The sequence below is a fragment of the Protobothrops mucrosquamatus genome, unplaced genomic scaffold (genome assembly GCF_001527695.2).
Source record: "Protobothrops mucrosquamatus isolate PMUCROS unplaced genomic scaffold, P.Mucros_1.0 scaffold_201, whole genome shotgun sequence".
Classification (NCBI taxonomy): Eukaryota; Metazoa; Chordata; class Lepidosauria; order Squamata; family Viperidae; genus Protobothrops; species Protobothrops mucrosquamatus.
In genome coordinates this window covers 342,466-362,058 of record NW_015386277.1, presented here as the reverse complement: position 1 = coordinate 362,058, position 19,593 = coordinate 342,466, and the positions used below count along the sequence as shown (strand labels likewise).

Genomic DNA, 19,593 nt, shown 5'->3' with positions numbered 1-19,593 from the left:
ATAAACAATATGTATGTAATGGCCTAGGATTTCTTTTCGGGATGGATATAAATAGCCCAGTGCCATTAGTACCAGACTTGCAGTTGCTCCTTGCTAGATTAACACAAGTTACTGCACAGAATTAACTTTTAATTCAACCCACTCTTGGATCATTCATTGTGTTTCCATCTAATCTACTTCATGGGTTGTTATCTTTAGCTTCGTACAGGAAAGGTGGATATAATGTAATAAATATAACTTTCAACAAAATACAGTTGTGTGGCGTCTTGTTCCTTAATTCTCCCTCCTTCCCACCCAAACATTATTCTGGATGTAGTGATCACTAAGTATGCTCCATCTTGGTTAGGTTGTTTTAGGGATTTGTGGTCCCATTTGTACCTTTAAAAAGTTGTACTTCTACAAATTGTAGGTTATCTCCAAGCCCGGCAATAGGTTGACAATCTAAGCAACAATATTTATAGCAGGCATGTCAAAATTGCAACGTCGTGTGACATCGCGTGACATATCAGAACTTTTTCCCCATTGCCGGCAATGGGATGGGCGCGGTTTCGGCATGATGCGTCCAGCTCGCGGGCCGGCAGTTTAACATGCCTGACTTACAGTCTAAGCATTAAAACCATGGAACATATCCATACACTTTGCATGAGCTTCCTCTTCTCTTTTCTTAAGGCAAATACACGTATGTTTAGAGTATTTTTGTAATTCCAAATGGTAACAGGAAGCAGAATTCCATATGCATGTTAAAAGCATGTCAATGTTTCCTATGTGTTTCAGTTGAATAATGAAAATAGTTGCATTTTACATGAAAGTTGCTATTGCTTTTTTCAAACAAATCATAGATATTTTCCACCGATGGCCAGTTCAAGAATCGTTTTGGTGTACGGGGAAGATCTCCTGGTCAGTTACAGCGGCCTACTGGAGTAGCTGTGCACCCTTGTGGTGATATCATTATTGCAGATTACGATAACAAATGGGTTAGCATATTCTCCTCTGATGGAAAATTTAAGGTAGGTTTAAAGTCAAAACGTAAAATACAAGGACATTTATTTTCCTTTTTTAAAATTAATAATTAATGGCTGGTTAAAGCTGAAAAAGGGATATAATTAGCAAAATGAGTATTCCTCCCGTATTGACTGACAAGATGGCAGCGAAGAGTGAAATTACAACTGTTTATTGTGGGACTAAGGGGCAAAATGAATCCAGTAATTGTCAGGGTCTGATGGTTGCTTTTCTTTTATTGTCTCTTGCATTAATTTCAGAATCTTTTCCACATACATATGCTGCTATGAATATTTAGTTTGTCTTTCCTAGCATTATGACATTGTCTAGATTTTTTTTACACATTCTATAATACTCACTGTCTCTTAGCTCAACCTACCTCATAGGGGTGGTTGTTGTGGGCAAAATAGGAGGAGGAAGGAATATTAGATATGGTTGCACCTTGAATTATTTGTAAAAGTAATAAAGGCAAGATAAAAAAAAATCAGTAAATGAATAGGCTCTTCATCACTGATACTAATGAAGGAGAAACTGTCCTTCAATTCTGATGTCAATAATAAAGAGCTTTAAAAGTCAACACTGGTTTGGAAATCAATCAAAATCTAAAGAAAATGTTATTGTCTTGCAGAATTTTATACTCTTTATAGGTAGCTCTAGAGCAGTGATGGCGAACCTTTTAGAGACCTAGTGCCCAAAAACTGGCCCCACCCCCTTTCCACCCCTTTGCCCCACCCCCACTCTGTCCCCCATCCCCCGCCCCGCCTGCCCACAGGACCACTCACCGCCTCCAGGGCCCGCCGCAGATCGCCCAGGCAGCCCAGCAGCACTATGGCGACCACACTCTCTGTCCACGCCCTACAACATCAACTGCATGATGGGGTATGAGGGCAGAGTCTTGTCTACGCTGCCTGGCTACCATGTCCTTGGCTGCGCTGCTCCATGTGGGCCATGCTTGAGGGCAACTCTCCTTAAGGGGAGCTGCTGGAGAGGAGGGGGTCGCGGGGGGAGGCAGGGCTGGGGCAACGGCACGTGTGCCCACAGAGAGGGCTCCGAGTGCCGCCTCTGGCACCGTGCCATAGGTTCGCCACCACTGCTCTAGAGAATAATTCCCTGTCACATTCTGGACCTGCTGAAGTTTCTAGACTTTTCAAAGATTAAAAAAAGTATGCAAAGCTTTTTCATTTGAACTTGCATACAAAATAAGAAGTTTCTCAGGCACATGTTCCTATGAGTAGATACATTTATTGAAATAACTACAGCAACACTATTATATGAACAAAGTTGGAAATTTCTGATTTTACTGACAATAGAGGAATGATGATGGAATTTATTGAGATGGCCAAATTACTTAGACATGGGACTTTGTCTGGATTTACTGATGCTTAGAAACTCTTTATTGACTTATGTTATGATGTATAATTTTGAGAATTAGAATAAAAATAGTACATTACACAGAAAATGTAATAATAAAATAAAATAAATGTAATCTCTTTCTTTGCTTTCCTAGGCAAAAATTGGATCAGGAAAACTTATGGGGCCAAAAGGTGTTTCTGTGGATCGCAATGGACATATTATTGTAGTGGACAACAAAGCATGCTGTGTATTTATCTTCCAGCCAAATGGGAAAATAGTAACCCGATTTGGAAGCCGAGGCAATGGAGATAAACAGTTTGCAGGTAGCAATTGATGGTTGATACATAATACTCTTTTATGTTCTTCATATGGTTCAATGGTGTTGAAACTTACATAGAATAAAACGGAAAGATTCATTCAATTCTTAAAAATGTGGAACAATAAAACAAGAAAATAAATACAAATAATAACAATAAAAGATAAAATAATATATTTTGTGATGTAATATATGTGCTTTAAATTAATCTTAAATTATTTGTAGCAGCTTATGTTTTTGGGCTGCTTTGCTTACTAGGCTAAGATAAAGTTTTCAACTCTGTAAAAATCTTCCCAAAACAAAAGCAGGTTAGAATGGAGAGTGTAGCACCTTTGGCCCTGCTTATTGAAGATCTCCTACATTTCTTTAAGCAACACCATTTAACTACCTTCCCACCAACCATATTAATTCATTCAGATTACAGCAGTATGAAATGAATGAATTTCTCTGGTCTTGAGTAGAAAGGACCAGTTGGAGACTAGCCAGACCCACTATCCCATGGTCAAGGCTTTTCGCAATGCTTTTTACTATGTCACTTCTAATCATCATCAATGTACTTTGTAATTGGGACTTAAACAAATGACTGGAACCTTCAGATTTGCAAGGAAGTTTGTTTTATTGTTAAGTTCTACAAAGGGAGACATGATATTCCTCTTGAATTATTAAAACCTGTTTCTGGGCTACTCCCAGAATGGATGACATGAATTTAAAAGGTATAATAGTAGCTTGAAACTCAACTACTTTGGCCACCTAGTGAGAAGGAAGGACTCACTGGAGAAGAGCCTAATGCTGGGAAAGATTGAGGGCAATAGAAGAAGGGGATGACAGAGAATGTGGTGGCTGGATAGAGTCACTGAAGCAGTAGGCGTGAACTTAAATGGACTCCAGAAGATGGTAGAGGACAGGAAGGCCTGGAGGAATGTTGTCCATGGGGTCGCGATGGGTCGAACACGACTTCGCAACTAACAACAACAACAATAGTAGTAGTAGTTTTCCCAATCTGGTGAATTGTAATTGAATACGGCAGATGTTTAGTAAGTATCCAAGAAATAAGTGTCTTCCATTTTGTTAGACATATGTTGAATACATTTTAAAATCCTAATTATTTGGTGTACAAGTTAATATGAGATAGGTTACATAGTACAGTACAGTTTAATACTTGCATTTTCTGCTTAATATATTCTTGTTGCTCATGATATATATTTAATGTTTAATCATATGGGGAAATAAAACAGAGTTCTGTGCCTGGGATTTAAAAATCCCAGGAGTTTGAAATTAACTGAGTTTTACAAGACCATGTTTAATATTTATTTATTTACCAAATTTTGAGGCCATTCAATTCCTGTACAACTCTGCATGATTTACCATTAAAAACCCAAACATACAAAAAAAACACAACTGTCCAAAATAAACATCAACCATAACAAAGCCAAAACAGAATGTAGCTTGACAATCACCCTGCCCCCTAATAATTGTTTTTATTAATTTCCTAAAAAACTTAAAAATGAGAATCACATAGAGGACAGGTATTGCCATAGAGTAAGGTTACTTTATGAGTTCCGCATACCATTCTGCTGGACCACATTGGATGGGCAGAGACAACTGCAATAAATGGGCCCTCAAGATAGTCAGGCCCTGTATCATGAAGCGCTTTAGAGGTGATCATCTTTAGCATACATATTTGGAAGAAGCAATTCAAGCTAGTAGCCATATAGTCTGTAAATGTATCTTGTAGTTTCCCGTGTTCTTATTTTTAGTGAGTTTATAGCTGCCTAATTCTAAATATATTAGCTTGGTTTATAAGTATTGCACCTTCCTGCATTGTGGAGACACTCCTCTCAAGCCTGTGTTAACTTGAAAAATTAATTTTCATCAAGTTATTAAAAAAGAATTAAGCTATACATTAAGTAACCTAATATTCATGCAGTACTGTTCATGACTATCATTATCTATGCTGCCTTTCTGATGATTTCAAAATTCAAAAAAAGGGAAGTAATTACAGTCTGTGGTTATATAGGTAGAGGCATGGTATGTAGAGCCAGTACATGCCAGCAACCGGTCCGCACAAACAAATCCCCATCCGCGGGATGCAAGTAGCACACAAAACCATGCCCTTCCGATCCACGGAAAAACCTCTCTCCAAGGAACTGGTCCCTGGTGTCCAAAAGGTTGGAGACCTCTGATATAGAGCATCCTTGGGAGATAAATCAGTATTACAAAAAAAATAATGAAATTCCAATGTTCCTCTTCTGATCTATTAACAGCATCAGATATAAACTTATGAATTAATACTAACTACAAGAAGACCTTACAGCTGAAAAAATATTGGAACTCAATCTGAAGTACAGCTGAACAACTAATTTCATAATTTGTACAGAGAAATAAGAGAGTCCCATCACACAGAAGTCAAATTTTGTAAGCAACTTCTCAAACTCTCGACTAAACTGATTGTTTATACCAGAATATAAATTTATGTAGCAAAAGTTATCTGCTTCATATATCTGAATTTTCCTCAGATTCATGGAAATTCCAAAGACTGAGGGAGACAATGGTGGTCTCATGTTCTTACTAGCTTTTGAAAGACAGAATTCAGTTAAGTTCTGCCTTTGATTTTAAAGCAAGTTGGCTCAACAATACAATAGTAGTGATTCATGTAGTACTATTATTACTACTTTGACAGTATTGACCCTTGGGGTCCCCTGGACAAGTCCCTGCATTTTTCTTGCCAAAATTGCAGCTGTGGTGTCTCATTGCCTACTTCCTAAGACTGAAAGAGAGTGACTGACTCAAGTTCATCTAGCTGGCTTTCATGGCTAAGTTGGGACTAGAACTCACACGTCTTCTGGTTTCTCTCCTGATGCCTTAACACCACACCAAACTCGTTCTATTACTACCACCACTATTTTGTCAAAATAGATAAATATTTTAGTCTAAAATTAATCTGTCAGATGAGAATGATGTGTTTTGGGGGTTTAGGTTTTCTTTTGGTTCTAAGATCATTCCTATCATCACCTCATCTTTCTCTGTTTTACTGCTCTTTATTTACCTTCCCATATTTATTACAGGCCCTCATTTTGCAGCTGTCAACCACAATAATGAAATTATTATTACTGATTTCCACAATCATTCTGTCAAGGTATGATGCTACTAGTTCTTTGAACTTTTTGTATTCATTCATTTTTTATAGTCTCAAACTGATAAAGAATTTTTTATAAAAAACTGTTAACAAGAACAAAAGCAAAAATGGATACTCCAGTTTTAATTAAATTTGCAGATTATATTAAAATACTAGAATAATTAGTACATATTAAGTAACCAATTTTTTAACTTTAAGGGATGATGTGGTTGATACATTGTTTTTATGTTTAGTAATAATATTATATTGTTTGTTTTAGCTCCAAGAAATAAAATGAATGTTCCTTAGATTCATTTTGAACAATTATTGTAAATTATTAATAAATACAATAAATATTTATTCTTGCTTAAGCTTACATTTAAATTATATTTATATAGTTTTAATGTATTATTTGTACACCATTTAGGATCACCCTGTGAGGGAGATGGGCAATTTCTAGATGTGATAGGTGATAGATAGATAGATAGATAGGTAGGTAGGTAGGTAGGTAGGTAGGTAGAAAGAAAGAAAGAAAGAAAGAAAGAAAGAAAGAAAGAAAGAAAGAAAGAATAGCTCAATTTAGATGACCCTTAGATGCCTAAACCATAATGGAGATTCAGTATCTTTTTGTTTTCCTTCTGCATCCCTCTCTCCATTTTTCTGTTACTTTTCTGAGGATGCTTCTAAACAGAACAGTGAAATATAGCACTCTTAATATAACAATAATTGTAAGAAACACGAAGATTAGTTGAGGTCGTGCTATAAGAGAAGGCTACTATCGAGCACCATTAAGCTATATAATGTTATTTGAAAATAAATAACCACTGAAGAATCTAGGCGATTCTTCATTGTGTTCAAAAATTAGATAGGAAATAATTGTTTTTTGTTTGGATTAAAAGGAAGAGATTGAATTACAAGAATAGACATTGAACAGGTTGCTAGCATACTGGCTCAGCTGGAGAGCAATGTTGTTGACAACTGCATAATGTTAGAATCAGCAGTTGTTCAGTTGTGCAGGATTTCCTAATTTGAAAAGAATGGTTGGATATATGGCCAGATTCCAACACAAGACAAAATAAAGAAAGGTAGATAATTGTTTGAAAAATCAGAATGTACTGCTGTCAGTTAACAATTAGAAGAATGCTTCTAATTAAGTTTGTAGCTCTATCACATTTCAACCTCTCTGTGGCCTAATACCAATGCTTTTTGGTGTGTTACCAAGTGTGCCAATAACCATGCTACCAGTTTATGCCATAATCGTTTAACTTAGCTTTTCAGATCTTGACAGTTTGTAATCTTCCCCAAATCTTTGTCTTCTATTATCCCCTGGTTTTGCCACATCAATTATCCATATTTTCTTTTTAACCACAATTAAATCTAGTGTGTTATGTTCAAGAAATCCCACAATATTTTAACTTATTCAGTTTCAATTATTTTTTCAGTTATATGGTCCCACTAATTTTTCATCACTGGCACATGATAATTTTCACAAATGTTCCAGTAAATAATTTGGGCTACTGTGTTAATGCCATTGTTTATAATCAGCTTGTGTGATCTCTCTACAAGCTGAATACAGCTCAGAAAAAAATATTTAATCCCCTACTGATTTTGTACGTTTGCCCACTGACAAAGAATTTTAATGGTAGGGGTTTTTTTAACAGTGAGAGACAGAATAACAACAAAAAATCCAGGAAAAAGCATTTCAAAAAAGTTATAAATTGATTTGCATTTTAATGAGTGAAATAAGTATTTGATTTCCTATCAATCAGCAAGATTTCTGGCTCCCAGGTGTTTTTTATGCAGATAATGAGCTGAGATTAGCAGCACTCTCTTAAAGGGAATGCTCCTAATCTCAGTTTGTTACCTGTATAAAAGACACTTGTCCACAGAAGCAATCATTCAATCAGATTCCAAAGTCTCCACCATGGGAAGACCAAAAAGCTGTCCAAGGATGTCAGGGACAAGATTGTAGACCTACACAAGGCTGGAATGGGCTACAAGACTTCGTCAAGCAGCTTGGTGAGAAGGTGACAACAGTTGGTGCAATTATTCGCAAATGGAAGAAACACAAAATAACTGTCAATCTCCCTTGGTCTGGGGCTCCATGCAAGATCTCACCTCGTGGAGTTTTGATGATCATGAGAACGGTGAGGAATCAGCCCAATACTACACGGGAGGATCTTGTCAATGATCTCAAGGCAGCTGGGACCATAGTCACCAAGAAAACAATTGGTAACACACTATGCCGTGAAGGACTGAAATCCTGCAGCGCCCCTAAGGTCCCCCTGCTCAAGAAAGCACATGTACAGGCCCGTCTGAAGTTTGCCAATGAACATCTGAATGATTCAAAGGAGATCTGGGTGAATGTGTTGTGGTCAGATGAGACCAAAATCAAGCTCTTCGTCATCAACTCAACTCGCCGTGTTAGGAGGAGGAGACTGTGACCCCAAGAACACCATGCCCACCATCAAACATGGCAGTGGAAACATTATGCTTTGGGGGCATTTTTCTGCTAAGGGGATAGGACAACTTCACTGCATCAAAGGGACGATGGACGAGGCCACGTACTGTCAAATCTTGGGTGAGAACCTCCTTCCCTCAGCCAGGGCATTGAAAATGGGTGGTGGATGGGTATTCCAGCACGGCCAAGGCAACACAGGAGTGGCTCAAGAAGAAGCACATTAAGGTCCTGGAGTGGCCTAGCCATAGAAAATCTGTGGAGGGAGCTGAAGGTTCGAGCTGCCAAATGTCAGCCTCAAAACCTTAATGACTTGAAGAGGATCTGCAAAGAGGAGTGGGACAAAATCTCTCCTGAGATGTGTGCAAACCTGGTGGCGAACTACAAGAAACGTCTGACCTCTGTGATTGCCAACAAGGGTTTTGCCACCAAGTACTAAGTCATGTTTTGCAAAGGGGTCAAATACTTATTTCACTCATTAAAATGCAAATCAATTTATAATTTTTTTGAAATGTGTTGTTGTTATTCTGTCTCTCACTGTTAAAATAAACCTACCATTAAAATTAGACTGATCATTTCTTTGTCAGTGGGCAAACGTACAAAATCAGCAGGAGATCAAATACTTTTTCCCCTCACTGTATATGTTTTTCTGCTTCTTTGCACAATCTGCAGTTTGAATCATTTTATAATCTTTAATTCTGGCATTGATTTCATAAGTTTGAATTTGTTTGAGTTGCAGTAAACCTCTGTTTCCATTCTTGTGGGGCAGGTATAACCAATCAATATGTCAGATGGGAACAATAAGATCCATATGTGAAAAGTTCAATTAACTACTTTATTTCTCATGCCTATTTCACAGGAATCTTCCCAGACTTGCAGTTTGTACCTGGGCCAGATTAGATAAGGTTCAATGGCATTTAAGTGGGTAGGAGGTTGGACTTTTCTCTCTTGTGCCTACATAATGATTCCAGGCTAATTCCCTGCTTGAGTCCTTCCCCCTGGCTCAGCCATCTTTCTCTGACACAATATCACTACAGAGATGTAACGCATAGTGAATATTCATCAATATTCTGGTTTTTTAAGGCCAAACTGTTTGTGTCCAGTTAATAATTATTGTTCCATTGTTTAAAAACAACTTATCAAATCCTTCCCAACGAGGTGGGATAAGCAGATGTTGCTTGATGATACTAAAAGTATCATGATACTAAAAGTATCATCATAGGTTGAAAGTTGCTCCAAGTAAAGCTGCCTTTGCAATTGACTGATGATAATTTTATCAGTACAATGGCCAACGTTTTTATTATTATTAATATTTTTGAAAACTCATTCATGCAAAGTTACTATAGTTTTTCCCTCTACAGATAATTTAGATAAAGTTTTTTAAGCGTTGTGTTTAAATGTCGTGCAGGTATTTAACCAGGAAGGTGAATTCTTGCTGAAGTTTGGATCTAATGGAGAAGGAAATGGACAGTTCAATGCTCCAACAGGAGTTGCTGTAGATTCTAATGGGAATATTATTGTAGCAGATTGGGGAAATAGTCGGATACAGGTAAATAATATTTTCCTGTCGAGTTAATAAGCTTAATATGACATGCTTGTGATGAGTGAAATTTTTTTTCAAGTGTCTAGGGTGAAACTGTTAGGTGTATCATCTTTGTTATCAAGAAAGCCACTGAAATCTATAAAATAATTGTAGTCTTTCTGCTGAAATATTCTCTTTCCCCCCCCCACATTTCAGATATGTGGCTCTGTGTGGTTTATGAAGAATTAAAAACAATTTATAAACAACAAAGCCGTACAACAAAAGAAAAATAAAATATAATAAAATTCAAATAGTCACATCCATCAGTAACAATTGATACAGCCACTGCACAGGCTCTACTACACTCCCAGGTCCCCACACCTATTGGCAAAACCACATTTTCAAGGCCCTGTGAAAAGCCAGCAGAATTGAGGCCTATATGATTTCTAAGGAGATAATATATGCACATTAGCTATAGCATATAAAATTAGATATTGTTCTTTGACTGACCATATTTTTTTAATCTAATTCACAGGTTTTTGATGGAAGTGGATCCTTTTTATCTTACATAAATACATCTGCTGATCCACTTTATGGCCCTCAAGGTTTGGCTCTTACTTCGGATGGTCATGTTGTAGTTGCAGACTCTGGGAATCACTGCTTCAAAGTCTACAGATATTTACAGTAATAGGTGGAATTGGATCTTGTTTAAAAATTACTAGCTGCTGCTAGAGGCCAGTGTAGATAATATTCTGCTTCCTAATATTTCTTCTGTTTCTTAAATATTTAGAATTTAAAACTGCAGGATCTCCAGTATGTTCATTCTTTTATTTTATTCCAGACCTACTTTGTTTACATAGAACTTGCATAGAATTTATATGCTCTGCACTGAACTTATCACAAGGATTAATAAATGAGACCCTACTTCCCCCTATACCCCTCTAAATAAAAACCTCACAAAGCCTATATGTATGTAATTGGATGTACACATGAAAGAGGGAATGGACTCAAGAAGGTACTTGATTCAGAATAATTTATTTCAGTGTGAATGGGAGAAGTTGTTTAAATTTTCACACTTGAAAATTCTTACTAGTAATAATATTCATTCCAGCAGGATGTCTGGGAATCTTCTAGATCACATTGTTATTGTAGGCATTTTACTTAGATAACATTATTCAGATTTACTTAGTAAGTAGTTTATTTTAGTTTAAAAAAAGATGTGAGTAATCCTTTCTGTGTTAATTGGCAGACCTAACAACTTAATTTTTAGCATTATAAGAACAAATACGTTTTCTGTGATGCGTGGATTGATGTACATATCTAGCAACTTTTTTACTATTCAATATATTGTCGAGATTTTCTTGAAACCTGAAACTTTACTTTGGAAATGTAGGATAATGTAACTGCTGATATTTCATAGAATCAAGTTCCAATTAACATCAGGCTAATTCATTAAAAATTGATATCAGTTTAGCTAATTTGACAACTGATATTTATACTTCATATATGTCCCTACAGTGGTTACGAAAAAAGTCAGTTTTATTCAGTTGCTTGTTTTTGCACAGGAAAACAAGTCTTATGTATATCCTATTAGAAGTCTTGTATAACCAAAGGAAGTTTGGGTAGGTGACAGATTTTGAGGTGGAAGTTGAGAGTTACCAAAGCAGGGTATGTTTTTTTTTTTTTTTCAAAAATTTTATTGTCTCTTGTAACTATATATAAATGGAGGATATTGAAGATACTTAATTAGTGTGAGGCAACATTGAGTTTCCAAAAAAAGCTCATAATTTTCTTCATTACAAATGTGGATACTGTGAACATTTAAAAAAAACCCAATTTTAACTAGGCAATTTTGATGTACATGTTTTCCTGGTGCCCTTTCTTGAAGTCTAAAGTTTTAGTTTTAGTGAAAGTTTCTTCTCTTATGCCTGCTTCTTAGTACAGGTCTTGTGATTTCCCTTAATTGGGTTCAACATCAGAGTACACACTATGTTTCATTTTTATTTCCAACAGCAACATAATTTTGAATAATATTGTATAATGTTTAGACCAAGTAAGAATAAAACTGCAATCAACAGCAAATGATGTTTGGCACTAGCTTTATGCAACCATGCTCTTCTTAGAGTGTTGTCAACATCTGAAATAATATTGCATTTTCTATTTCAATCATGGTGTTCTCTAAATATTTTTCAGCTACACTATTGGAATCTTACCCAAAATACTGAAATAACGGACCTAATTGGAAGAAAATAAAATAAATTATATAGTTAGTACTGCTGCTAGTTAATTGCCTATGTTTTGGAATATAATACTATTAAATTTAAAAGAAAGAAAATGATTCAGTCACTCTTATCTAAACTAATGATAAATATTGTTTTAATATTTAGCTAATAATTTCAAATGATGTTATTAAACAATTGTCTTAAAAAGAATATGCCAAGAATCTAATTTAAGAGTTCTTGGATAGACAAAGAAATGTCTGCAAAGGCAATACACATTAGACATTATTTGTCCTAAACACTGAACCAATTTGAAAGCTGTTTGAATTGTAAGGGGAAACTAGATTTCCTATTCATGATTTTGTCAATATTTATTAAACCTATGAACAATAACAACATTGTAATTGTTACTGAGTTTCTGGTATAAAAAGGCATTTACAAATTTTTCCAAATGTTATTGTTACAAACTTGATTCAAGGCACATTGTCATACCAATCTGGCTTAAAGTTTGAGATGCTAATACTTTTGTAAAGATTTGTAAAGTCATGTGATCAATACAAATATTTGCTTGAGTTTTTAAAACGGATACCAAGCCAAATCCTATAGTAACCTAAATGGAAATATTTCTAGTAAAAATCTGGGATATTTATATTCATTTTAATGAAACTCACTGTAGTTCCCAGTTTATTATATAAAGGATAGAATAGAGGCTAAATTGTCCTAAATTGATACATATATAGTATTTGATGCATGCAGGCATGTCCATGCATTCCTTAAAACACTTTCCTAAAATAGTTCCTGAGTTCTAATAAAACTTAACTTAATAATGCTTTTATTCAAATTTGAATTATTGCTTCTTTCCTTTGCAACTAAGCTATCATTTTAAGGCAATGTGGCCTTTCCTTTGATATTTTTTTTTATTATGCATGTTACTGTAAATTGACTGATGCTGCTAGAGATCTGTTGAATACTTCTCTTGATCTTAGCTAAAGGGCCAAGAAGTGAAGAGGCCTGTTGAATTCTAGAACCTTACTAGAAGTTGAAAGTATAGAATCATTAGACTGCTGAAATAAGGTTAGATGAGTCTACTCTAACACTGAGCGTTTGAAAAATGCCTAGTCAAAATTGGATTGTAAATTCTTGTTCATCAATTTTCCAAAGCTCACTAGTAAAGCATTTATGTCCTGTAGGCAGTAACTGATTAGAGATTACTGTAAAACTTGCAATATTGCAGAACTGCATGTACAAGAAACCAATTTGGATCCAGATAAACATTTTTCAGAATATAGGCATTTATTCTTCTAAATTAATATTCAAGAGTAGTATGTGTAGATTCAGTCCAAATCTGTGACTCTGCCAAACCTACAGTTACTTTTTAAGGTATATCTGCACTGCAAATGTGAACTGAGTTAACAGACTCTGGAAGGCTGAATTGTTTTAGTTTATATTTGCAGAACAGGCATCCCTCTTGTATCAAGTGGTGCTTATAGCTGCAGTAATGAGCAATGCATATGGGTTTATCCCATGTAAACGCTTGCTTGATACAAGTTTTTTTTTTTATAAAAAAAATGTTAATTCGTTTTTGGATAAACTGGCAAAGTGTATATTGAAAGGTTTTTAACTGTAAAAAGCTGTTAAAATTAGTTAAGTTTTTACACTGATTTAAAGTTTCAGCAATGTTATGAGAAAATGTTCTCCATTATTGTTGACCTTTGTAAACATTACAGGGCTTTCAACTTTACAGCTACTTTTTCTTTGATATAACTTGAGGATTTAGCATTGCCATATGAAAAAAGTGCCCATTAAGTTTTGCCTGTTGTGTGAAGAAATGATAGCAAAGAACAAAATGATGCTATCCATTGAAAATGCTGTTAAACTGTGAGCAGTGATTAAAAACGTGTTCTGAAGAATGTATGAAAGGTACTCTTTTTTCGATAGTGTAGAATGATTCCTAATTGTTGATAGTTTCTAATGAATACACAGCATTGCAATGGATGTGTGCACAGCCTTAACCTTAAAAGTTTGCTTTTTTCCCCTTTATGACATGGGAATGATACATGATAAGTAGCATATACTCTTATATCCCAGTGCTTGCAATTGAACTGTTTCACACATTGTGTTCTTCGGGTTCTTAGAATAAATTATAATTTGTTGCTTTGTACATTCCAGCTTTGTATGTCAGTTTCATCCCTATTTCATTTTTAGGTACATAAAGTTATTAAGCCTCATGTTCTCTGGAAATAATACTGAAATTGTAAAACTTCTTTTATTTGTTAAGCTCCCTCATAGTTTTAATAGATGTATAATCTCTGTCTAGTTAAGGCTGAGGATGAAAGCTGTTAATTGAAGAATGTCTGTATGTAGATTTAGCTTCATGTGTGCCATGGTATTTTTTATGGTTTATCCTACAAAGAGAGCTTAAAAAACCCTTTTACCTTATTTTGGAACACTAAGAAAAACAAAATCAAATGTGTTATCTTTTATCATGCACAACCTTCCCTCAAATAAAACTGAATGAAAATTGTTTTGTGTTATTTTTCAGAATTGAAAATGGTTGGGTTGCTACATTGTCCTTGTGTTATCTTTATTGCTCATTTTCAACAGGGAAGATGTCAAGAAGTCTTGGCTGTTTCCTTAGGCATTTGGGCCAGAATTTTATGAAAGACCACTAGGTTTGGAGCCATTTAGGTTGAGCATAAACAATGGGAGAAAAGTGGTCCTACAGATAGCTTGGCCTATGCCATGCTGTCTGTCCCTCTGTAATTAATAGAGTACTGTGTAATTCAAAGTATAATGGATAAAACATGCTATCTTATAATTTTTAATGTAGTAAATGGAATGAGTAGAATCAAAATCAGTCCTTGTTTGTTATTCAAGGAAACTTTTTTTTTAGAATTTTGAATATAATTCAGTGTGCAACATCTGATCTTTGCAGTGTAAAATCCCCCTACAGATATTGAAGCAAGTTGGAGTGGAGAGAAAATAGTCAAACTATTATTGACATCAGCCCTACAAGGTAGACCAGATTAAGAAACAGAAACTTGAGACCTCTCAAAACGATGAGACCTTGGGCTGGAAGGTAAAGGACCAGAGAGTACAGTAACAATTTGTTAACTCTTCCAGTGAAGAGCCACACATAAGAACAGGAAAGAATCCTTTAAATCAGTGGCTAATCCCTGAAGGATTTGGCTCCCTTGACCAGGGACAGTATGATTTAATGAAGGATTCCTGGCAAGATACAGGCTACATTTCACAAAGACTGGAAAATAGTCCATATGTGTCTCACCAGAAAGGCATTTAATTAGAGAAAATAGGAAACCAAATAAACTGTCAAGAAGTGACACCAATAACACAGAAAAATGTAGTATGAAAATAGGGAATTTAGAGATTGGCAGGAAACTGCAAAAATAACTATTAGGGATATCACTTCAGTTCTCAATATATTACAACGCAAAAATGCAGGGTATGGAAAATGGGGAGAATGTGAAAAGTTAAACTCACATAGGATTAAGTACAAATTCTTCAAGGAAAAAACTTAATAGAAAAGGAAGGGGTGTGGTAACTTTAAAAAATCATATAAATCGAAGAATCAGATCATGAAAATCCCATAGACAATATCTGCAAAAATTAAAGGAGAAAGAGTCTAACTTTGTATTGTTAGAATTTATTATAAGACAGCCCGGAGAATCAAAAGGATATTAGTAAGAACTCTCTGTCAGATTGCCAAACTTTCAAAGAGACATGCAATAGCAAGGAGATTTCAACTGCTCCACCACCTTCTGGAAAGATTTGCTGGATTCAGAAGTAAAAAATTTTTAACGGGGACAAATTGGTTGAAAAAAATGAAGATATTATTGGAATCTTGTGGAGACAAGGTAATCATGTTATCTTTGAGTTCATGCCAAGGGCCATAAAAAGTAATCAGATTTGTATACTGGGATATTTTGATGCAATCTGTGGAAATATAGGGTGGATTCAGTGCCTTGAAGTCAAGAGGCAGAGCACAGAATCCCAGTTCCTACTTAGGAGAAAAGAAAAGATATTTAAAGATATAAGAGATATACATAGTTTATATAAAATGGTAAAAAGAAAATGGGTTGTATGTAGGAAATGAAAGCAGGAGTATGTAACCAAACAAAAATAAGTATGGTGTTAGAAAGACAAACATAGGTCAAAACATGCAAGTAATGCCTCTAAACACCAATAAAGTAAAATGAAACCCTGGCTAGCCATCATTATGCCTCTGGGAAAAGGAGAGCTGCAGTTTTAAGACAAGCAAGAAAGAAGCATTTAGCTCAGGGGTGTCAAACTGCTAGCCCACGGGCCGGTTTCATCATACCGAAGCCGCACCTACCCCATTGCTGGCAATGCAAAAAGTCGCAATACGTCGCAACACGTCACATGATGTGGCGAGTTTGGCACCCATGATTTACCTAATGTAAATGAGGCTAATGCTCCAGCATCAGATGCATTACATTTAGGCTACTGGGGCAACTAGTCGAAGTGTTTCATTAATCCTTTCTTATTAGTAAAATCCTAATATACTGTATAAGTAGGTAATAGAAAGTTTACCTTGATTCATAATTAGCTAAATGACTACTAGAAAATATTGCTAATGATTCCACTTAAGCTTGGAAAGTACTATATATAGGTAGCCCTCGACTTACAACAGTTCATTTAGTGGCCATTCAAAGTTACAATGGCACTGAAAAATGTGACGTATGATCATTTTTCACACTTAGAACCATTGCAGCATTCCCACGGTTACATGATCAAAATTCAGATGCTTATCAATTGGTTCAGATTTATGACAATTGCAGTGTCCTGGGGTCATGTAAACAGTTTTTCAACCTTCTGACAAGCAAAATCAATGGGGAAGCCAGATTCACTTAACAACTGTGTTACTAACTTAACTGGAATGATTCACTTAACAAGGTCATAAAATGGGGCAAAACTCACTTAACAAATGTTTCACTTAGCAACGTAAATATTGGGCTCAATTGTGGTCATAACCCGAGGACTATCTGTAATGGAGTGCCAAAGGACTGTTTTGACTTCTGTGTTATTGAACATTTTGTGAGTTATTCAACATTTTGTATGTTATTCAATATTTTGTTAATGATGTTAAAGAGGAGATAATTATTAAACTTGAAGGAGGCAGAAAAATGAGGAACGCTTAATACTTTAGAAGGAAAAGAATATGTTTAAAAAGATGTATACAGACTTGAATGTGAGCTGAAATGGATGAAATGTAAACTATCTCAGAATAAAAAAAATGAAAAGCACAAGATAACAGATCTGACTTGATGGCAGCATATGTGAAAAAGATGTGTGTGCTTTAATGCATCATAAGTTGAAGAGGAGCCAATCGTGTGGTGGCTACTGAAAAAATCAAGTGCAACTTTGGGATATATAAAGGAGCATAAAGTCCAGGTCACAGGAAATAATTGTCCCTCTTTGCTCTGATCAGTTCTGGGAATTTCAATCTAAAAAGAACATCATCAAACTGGCTGCCAAGATAGTGAAAGGACTGAAAAAGAAAAGGTGCTGGACCCTGAAATCAGTAAATATTAGCAGACTTAGCCAAAGCAATATTTTGAAATGCACAATAGAATTAGGTAGAAGCCATTATAAAAGCAAAGTTGCACAAAACAAAGTACTGGCAGGGAAGGGAATGAGCATTAAGGAACATACAATAGTAAGAAACAAGTTCTGTTTGTCCTAAGAGAAAACCAGTATAACTATGTACAATCAATGAAAAGGCCTTTTCCTAAATCAAACACTGTTTGTTCTTAATAAGGTATGCAGAAAAAGATGATGCAACCTGTATAAACTAGTTGCTTCATAAGAATATCCTGTGGCTACACAAGAATTATATAATACATCATATATGAAGGAAGTTTATATAAACAAAATGAAAGAAGTTTCTCCTAGAGTTTTGGCTCTCAAACAAGATGCTGGGATCGATGAATGGCCACTGAATTAATAAGAGACACCACTGCTGTTTTCAGCAGATTTTCGCCTTAGTGTTTTGCTCAGAGATTCCAGTATCTCAGGGGCATGCTTGGCTTGTTAGGGAGAAAACCAAGCTCAGCAGAAGTCTAGCATTGAGTAAGTTTAGCCAGGAAGGAAAAAGATGTGTTAGTGGTTTTCAAGTATATAATAGAAACTGGACCTGTTCTCTCTTACTCTGAAAGACAGAACCAGTGAGTTTACAGATAAGTAGACTTAGGTTAGCCATTTGGAGGAATTTGCTGATGGTAGGAATTGTTAAACAAACTGTTCAATAAAGTATGCTTCCTTTCATTGAATGTATTCAAATAGTCTTGTAAATCCTGTTTATTATTATTGTGTATGTGTGTATTTTATTATAGCTCAATGATACACTAATAATAATAAGTTGGAAGGGACCTTGGAGGTCATCTAGTCCAGCCCCCTGCTCAGGCAGGAAACCCTATACCATTTCAGACAAATGGCTGTCCAGTCTCTTCTTAAAAACTTCCAGTGTTGAAGCATTCACAGCTTCTGGAGGCAGGTTGTTCCAGTGATTAATTGTTCTAACTGTCAGAAAATTTCTCGTTCGTTCTAGGTTGCTTCTCTCTTTGGTTAGTTTCCATCCATTGCTTCTTGTCCTGCCTTCAGGTGCTTTGGAGAATAGCTTGACTCCCTCTTCTTTGTGGCAACTCCTGAGATATTGGAACACTGCTATCATGTCATCCCTCATCCTTCTCTTCATTAGACTAGACATACACAATTCCAGCAACCGTTCCTTATATGTTTTAGCCTCCAGTCCCCTGATCATCTTTGTTGCTCTTCTCTGTACAATTCTCTGTAAAACAGCGTGGTGGCCTAGTGGTGAAGATGCTTGCCTCCCATTCAGAAGGTTGAGAATTCAATCCTAGGTAACAGCAGATGTTTCTCTCCTAGGGCGCAAAGAAAAAAAAATCTGCTGCAAACTCCATAGGCATCAAAACGGGCATCTGGCCAGTAAATGCTCAGCTCCATCCTGTCGCCCCAACTCTACCCCAAATAAGGACTACAAGGTCACAAAAAAGGAGTTTCTGTGATACACTGTAGGTTTAAGTTACCTCTATATCAAAAACTGAGCAAGAATCAGTTAAGTGAAGTGATCTGTAATGTACGCTGCTGCCCTGATCTGCCAGTCTATCAAATAGGAAGAAGTTACATGCTTCATCTTAACGAATTTTCTAATATTTCTAGATTGTAATGAAACAATAAGCACACGTAGGGTTATTTAACCCACCACAGTAATAGAGGAATATAAAAATTGTGTCAATAAGTGAGTGGATGGAGGTGAACCTGTCAATATTATACTGTATACTTGGGTTTTCAAAACACTTTTTACCAAGTTTTCTTCTCTTGGAGCTTTTACTAAAATTGTTCATTAATGTTTTTTCAAAAAATGTAGAGTTCATGGGAACTACTTAATTCCCTACCTCACCCCAAAGAATAGAAGTAAATGAACAATTGTAAGAAGTAGAGACCATCAAGGATGAGTTTGGACTCAGCTTTTAAGCTTGTTCATACATGAACTTGAATTGAGGATAAGAATGAACTGGCCAACTTTAAGGATGACACCAAGTATTCACC

The 19,593-nt window shown here is 35.8% G+C and overlaps 1 protein-coding gene across 1 annotated transcript in view; it reads left to right on the top strand.

Annotated features, from left to right (window-relative positions):
- The window catches only part of TRIM2 (tripartite motif containing 2), a 41,262-nt gene extending 29,821 nt beyond the window's left edge, over positions 1 to 11,441 (top strand). Inside the window, exons 8-12 of the mRNA XM_015825652.1 lie at positions 840 to 1,007; positions 2,507 to 2,675; positions 5,734 to 5,804; positions 9,650 to 9,790; positions 10,299 to 11,441. Of these exons, the coding sequence (XP_015681138.1) occupies positions 840 to 1,007; positions 2,507 to 2,675; positions 5,734 to 5,804; positions 9,650 to 9,790; positions 10,299 to 10,451 (702 nt within the window). The 3' untranslated portion in view covers positions 10,452 to 11,441. The remainder of the gene's footprint in view (positions 1 to 839; positions 1,008 to 2,506; positions 2,676 to 5,733; positions 5,805 to 9,649; positions 9,791 to 10,298) is intronic.
- The last annotated feature ends 8,152 nt before the right edge of the window (positions 11,442 to 19,593 follow it).